Source organism: Liolophura sinensis, chromosome 8 (assembly GCF_032854445.1).
Source record: "Liolophura sinensis isolate JHLJ2023 chromosome 8, CUHK_Ljap_v2, whole genome shotgun sequence".
In the NCBI taxonomy this organism is placed as follows: domain Eukaryota; kingdom Metazoa; phylum Mollusca; class Polyplacophora; order Chitonida; family Chitonidae; genus Liolophura; species Liolophura sinensis.
In genome coordinates, this window is record NC_088302.1 from 52,192,738 (window position 1) to 52,199,474 (window position 6,737).

Sequence of the window (6,737 nt, forward strand, 5' to 3'; positions counted from 1 at the left end):
TGATTTAACAATAGCATTCGTTATATGGAAATTTGGGGGGAGGGGGTGCCAAGCTATAACATACTGAGTATTCAGATAAAAATGGCTGAGTTTGTATTGACATCATGGCTAATCCCAACCTCTGGAACAGCTTTAGGTATAGTCTTTGAAGTCTCAACATAGTTTAGGAGACCTGTCAATTTTAGATCACTTACTGCAAGTTATTTCACAGGGCAAAAAAAAAAAAGTTTTTTTCCGATGACCGGTGGACCCCACCTTGAGAGCAATGGCTTTTTACTTGCAACAAATAACCTTTTAATGAAGGTCTAGATAGGCTTGTGGGTGAATAATCACCCTTCTCTCAGTCCATGCCAGAGGGGTTTACCTCATGTTGCAAGGGCCAGCAGCCAGACCGTCACTGGGGGCTGATCACTCTTCCCTGTCATCTCCTCCAACAACTCAAATCGGCAAAATTTTACGCCCTAAAATTTTTAGCTATACTCTATGTCATATAAGGTAATTGGTTTTAATTTTATGAATTATGTTGATATAAATGAACCGCTATCCCTAAACTAAATCCATAGTTGTGAGGTGTGAGTATTTGTATGATTGTATTATATATATATTATGTACAGTTCCCAGATTTGACAACCTAGAAGGCAAAGTAAATTTAAAATTGGAAGTACAAAGAGAATTTAAAAAGAGATGTAAATGTATTAAAGGCCATTCAGAGACACCAGATTTCAAAATCAGATCAATGAGGAATGTTTGAATTAAATGGTCTCACCAAACTTCATGCAGTAATTTTTTTTTGTGGTATTAGAACAACATTTTAATACCAGATCAGCGTGGGTGGTGGCCTCTTCATTGTACTTGGCCACACCAGAGACAAAAGCTTTTCTGTCCTCAAAGTTGGTGTTGAAATCTGCATGGTAGTGTATTGAGGGTGATAGGGCATCTATACACGGCTGCTGGTCAGGAAGAGGCAGTTCTCCCAGCACATCCACATTCTGCAGGGCATCAGTCAGTGTTATCTTCTCACCACTGGCCATTTTGTCCTGAAGCAGAAGAATAAATTCCTTTCAATGCTCACAGAAATTCATTTCTAAGCATACAATACTTGAATAACATAAACAAGCACATTATATGGTTATTTATTTGTTTTTGTTTTTTAATTTTACTTTGCATAATGTGTGCATTACTTCTGCATCATTTTGCAACAAATTTTATTTATTGTGTGTAGTGTGATTAAATTTAAATGCATGGGCCAGCTAATGCTTCAATTGTTTACTGGTCAACCACAGCTCAAAATACTTGTTAAAACTACAGCACACTGTGCACCCATTTCTCTTCAGTACATGCACCTGCTGAAACTTTTGTGCACAAATTATATGTGTAGGACTCTGAAAGTAAAAGTACCTTGCTTTACATGTATATGTTTTCTTTACAGAGTCCACAGCGTGCATTACTGATTAATCAGACAAGTTTTTATCAGACAGAGATTCCTCCTGACTAGCAGAAGAGGAATCATAACTACAATTGAACGTCACTCGCTGACCATTCTCAGGGCTCATATGGTGTAGTACTAGGCCTCCGTCTTTTTTCCACCTGCCTACCACAGTTCTTACTGCTCTGTCTGCATTGTAATCAGTCACTGAAGCTTTGGAATTCATGATAAATTAATACAATATGAACGGCTATCCGTAGATAGAGAGGCTCTCCCAACATGTTTCGTTTTTTGTTTTGATCAAAGAAAAGCCACGCTCAGGCTCTGATGAATTTGTGGGATGGAGAAATACTGTCTGAACAAGTAGAATAATGTCACCACCATGATATGTTACTATCACTTGAAGTTGACTGAGCGTCGGCTTGTGTCATCGATTGGCCTTCACTATCGACGTGATGTTGCTCTTGTTGTACATATGAGGTTTTCATCACACTTTCTCGTGTGATGGGTGGTATGTCAGCGTTGGATCAACACCTTCTTCCTCAGTTACACCCAATGGCCTTTTTGACGAAAAGTTTGTTGTCGTTTCATTGTATTTAAATGTGAACAGCATGTGCTTTACAATTCAAGGGCTCTATGGATCAAACAGTCTTTCTTCAAACAGGTATGTTTACTCCGCAACCAACGCTGGTATAAACACGTATGTTTAACGAAGGCTGACCGCACTGGAAAACTGGTAGCCATAAATGTTTGGTGATATGATCTAAGCATAAATGATATGCAAACTTACCAAGCTTCAAGGCTACAAGAGATAAACCAGACAGGTGCAACTATCATCACATTGTGAGAGATTGGAATCAGAATGGTACAGTGGGAAAACTAGCAAAAATCTTATTAGCAATGTCATAAAGTGCGAAAAAAATCGTGTAGACTGTCATTAATTTTGTGAAAATTTACATACTGAAATCACTGCATGTGCGATAATAAAAAGCAGGGTTATAGTAGGGTATATAGTATATGTTTATAACATAAACCAGAGAACCTTCTGCTCTACCACAACAGAGTGTATAGCTGCCCGGTGTGATAGCATCAATACAATCTGCAAGTACTTCGTTTGTCGGCTGCAGCTAGTTGTAAACAGGTAAACTGCTGAAGCTACTGAGGTTCAGGTGACTAGTCTTTATTTCAGATACATCTGCAATCTGACCCGTGAGAGCTGTGGCATCTTTACTATGTCATAACCGTAATACCCTGGTTTGGAAATTCGAAGCTGGTAATAATTTGCAGTTTGGCAGATATGGTGTCATTTTTTGTTTGACAATTAGCGTTGTTGTTGTTGTTGTAAGTGTTACCTCTCGGAAGATAAATCGAATAAGCTGTTGACCGCTCTGCGTTCACTTACCTGGTGCACGTCTTGACAAACCCTATTCCGATTTAAATCATACCTATATAGAACATAACACGTTAAATTTCGGATTGATATAACTTCAGCAAATATAAAAACTTCACCAGTCAAAGATGGCGTTATCGTTTTCTCTTCCGGTAAAATTTCAAGGGAGACAACTTGAATGACTTCAAGCCAAGTGCAGGTGCTCTCCCATTATTTTCAAAATTCCTATCTTACTTCCATCCGTTTATAACATTCATATAACAAACTTAATTTCCCAAGAAATAGCTTAGAAAGCACACTTCTTTCGAAGTTATCAGCAAACGTTTAGGCAGTTGTTATTCTTTTAAGGAAGTCATAGCCTGATCATTTTCATTAGATTTTCTTTGATCCTCCGAATATGTTAAAGACATATACTATATATATATATATATATATACTATATATATATACTGAACTATTCTTTATGATACTCAGTGTTTAAGGCCATACGGAACTATTCAAAACGTGCTTAATGTACGGCCCGCAGTAAGAAAGGGGGGTCTGGGTGGGGATCATAATAAATAAAACTGAAAAAATGTCTACCGTTCATAACTTAAAGCCTTGTTTGTGTGACTTGTTTGTAGGGTAGGCCTGGGACTCTGGCGATTCGTGCTGATACAGTACCTAAATGAAGACAGCACAAACTTATGTCTTCACGAATAGATAAGTTATTATGTAATTCCCTTGAGCAAATATATATATATAGGCCCTAGTATGTCTATATACTGTATCTCAAAATTGTACTTATTCTACACTTATGACACTAAATTACGTACCGGTTTATATAGGCGTTAACAAACACGCAAAGTACTAATTACCTGTATATTGTGTCGCCAAAGACAAACATACGCACATACATGCACTTTGCGGTATTTATAATTCATTATCACATGTATACCAGCACTGGTACTTAACTTACAATACTTATAATGGCGCACATTGTTCAGTGCCGAGACGATGCTGATGTTGTAGTGTGGAGATGAAAATAGCAACCTCATTGTCAAAGGTATTTACTTGTGAAGCTAGGTAGGCCTATTTACTGGACATTATATTCTGATTAAGGACTTACTACGCCTGCAGAAATAAATCTTAAGGCCGTGCAACTCAAAATGAAGATGTATTATTTAAGTAGTTAGTTTGCTAGTTATTTCATTGTTGCTTAACGCCTTCCTTGATGGTCAGTTAGTCCATTGTTGTTAAAGGCCATGCTGAAGATTTTTTTCACAATTGAGGGTGATTTCATGAATGGTTTGCCTGGCAGCATTAACCACGGATCTTTAACAAGTTGCTAACGAACTTTCTTACATGTGCCGTATACATAGATACGCACACCATGAAGACAAATGGTCGTAAACGAAGGTTAGACCGCGCATATGGCCGCATAAAGTTTCTGATTGCTTATTTTCACCAAAGCCCTGTCACAAGCAGTGAGAGTGAGGGAAGATGTCCTTGTGATTGAAAGACTTGAACGCCTTTAAACTCTAGACCATCCAGGCCAAAATTGAAAATTTTCACACCATATAGCATTATTCACTAAACCTATCTGAAGTTGCCTTGTACAATAATTTAGGAAACTAAGTCTGAGAGAGAATATAGCATATGCTTGACTAATATATTATGTATTTCTACGGTCACGGGTATACATGATATACGGATATGTGTAATTATGCGGCAAAGTATACTGGAGATGTTGAGTGTAACATATAGACTACACTGATGTTCATACAGTCACCTGTCATACAGTCACCTGTACATGACTACATGAAAATGTACAGCGCTATATGTATGTGGGACGTAACGCTTCACAGATGTTTATACAGTTACGTTTGTGTAATGCATATGCGTTATGACTAAATTCTTTTAGATTTATAATCCACTGATTACATTTACGTGATTAGTTTATTTAACTGTTAATTTATTTAGTTGGACTTTCATGCGGAACTCAAGAATATTTCATTTATACAACGGCAGCCAGCATTGTGGGGGAAGAAAACCAGGCAGGGGGTAATTAGCTCGCCAGAACGGCGCAATGACCCAGGGCCTCCCACCAATGCTGTCGCTGTGAGTTCAAGACCAGCTCATGCTGACTTCCTCTCCGTTCTTACGTGGGAAGGTCTGTCAGCAGCCTGCGGATGGTCGTGGGTTCCCCCAGGCTCTACCCTGTTTCCTCCCAGTATAACACTGGCCACCCTCGTATAAATGAAATATTTTCGTGTACGGCGTAAAAGACCAATGAAATAAATAAATCAACAGAAAACCAGACAGAGCCCGGCAAAATCCACGACCATCCACAGGTTCCAGACAGACTTTAATACGTACGACTGCAGAGGAAGCCAGCGTGAACTGGTCTTGAACCCACAGCAATCGCTTTGGTAAGATGCTCCTAAGTAATTGTGCTCCGCTATAGCACGCTTAATACCAGGCCACGGAGGTCCCCTGGCTGCATATACACAGGAATCAATATGTGTACATAGCACATGCAGATATACATGTAACTGGATATTTAGACGGTCACATATATGACTGTGCATGTTGTGTAGAGCACATGACAATGTGTGTATATGCTATACCTGAGAAGAGCATTGCCACCACACTTGACCAGACAATACAGCTTCCATTCCCTTCAATGCTCGTCCCAAAGTATAGAAGTTTAGGATGTTTATACGAGCATATGCACGTGCATGTATGAGAAGTATTAGACTCAATGGGTGTTTCTTAGGATACATATGTGCGTGCGGTCACGCGCATGAAAAGTGGGTTCAATACCATTTGGTGCCAAAAGAGGTCGATAAAAGAGAAAATATCTCTCTTTTTTTGCATTACGTATCCATATAGCTACAGATTTTTACAAAATGCACTTAAATCATACACTGTCGATTTGTTACCTATTGTAGTGTAACAGCTGGCATCACCTGAACATGGCGTGCAATACGAACAAAATCTTCTTTATAAATACAATATCCCAGACCTGACTAACTATAGGCTAATCTTGTATATAAACAAATAGAACCAATGAATATTAATCAGGTGATTTACAGCATATTTCACAGAGACTGGGGAATAAAATACATGACCAAAACATGTAAAACAATTAGGCGTGATTTATAGCCTTGTGATAAAAGGCAAATCTGCAGCGGATACGGGTATATGTAATGGCCACTTATCCGCAGATATCAGCAGTACTACCCGTGTAAATGTGTAAATGTACATGTATGTACTGACCGGGAGTAGACAATATCCAGGTGTACATATACTTATACTTACCGGGTTAAGGGCTGGGGGTGACGTTGGTGAAGCCATGGCCCCGGAGTGGTAACTGTCAGGCTCAACACTTCAACAACTGTCACAGTTCAACTCAAGAAAAGTTATGCAGACCAGAGAAAAACGTTCCGTCGCTCAGATCATTTTGATGTTGGCCTAAATAATCCAACTGCCGGGTTTTCATGTCCTGAAAGAAGGAGTCATTGTTTCAGTGAGCTGGAGATCAGCCCAGGTTATACATCCTGCGCGTGTATGTATATAGTGTAGCCCGACCACGACACCCGCCCAAGCCTACACAACCTATAAAGCGTTACACAGGGCCATAAACGTCAAAAGTGCGAGTTAACAAGCGGAAGGACCTGCTGGCCCACATGACTCTAGGGTTGCCCGTATGGTCCATTGCAGGCTTACATATGCGGTATATATTTGTATAGAGATGTGTGCAGAGAATATTGTACTGCCACTCCGCACGTATGGTTATATGAAATATGAATGCGTATTTCAAAGACGATTAAGTTTTCGTTAACAAGCCGTTTGTTGCTCGTCAGATTGGATGACGTGTAACACATGGTTGTGTATGATAAAAGTCGCCTGCATGCATTAACTAGATTCAAGAATATA

The 6,737-nt window shown here is 39.3% G+C and overlaps 1 protein-coding gene across 2 annotated transcripts in view; it reads right to left on the reverse strand.

Moving 5' to 3' along the window:
• LOC135472532 (cytoplasmic FMR1-interacting protein 2-like) overlaps nt 1–6,316 on the reverse strand; it is a 41,397-nt gene extending 35,081 nt beyond the window's left edge. Inside the window, exons 1-2 of one of the 2 annotated variants that reach the window (XM_064752077.1) lie at nt 6,120–6,316; nt 819–1,037 (exon numbers count right to left, since the gene is read on the reverse strand). In XM_064752077.1, the coding sequence (XP_064608147.1) occupies nt 819–1,037; nt 6,120–6,155 (255 nt within the window). In that variant the 5' untranslated portion in view covers nt 6,156–6,316. Of the gene's footprint in view, nt 1–818; nt 1,038–2,828; nt 2,956–6,119 lie in introns of those variants that run through there. The other variant, XM_064752078.1, reaches the window with a different exon arrangement.
• Between the last annotated feature and the right edge of the window lie 421 nt (nt 6,317–6,737).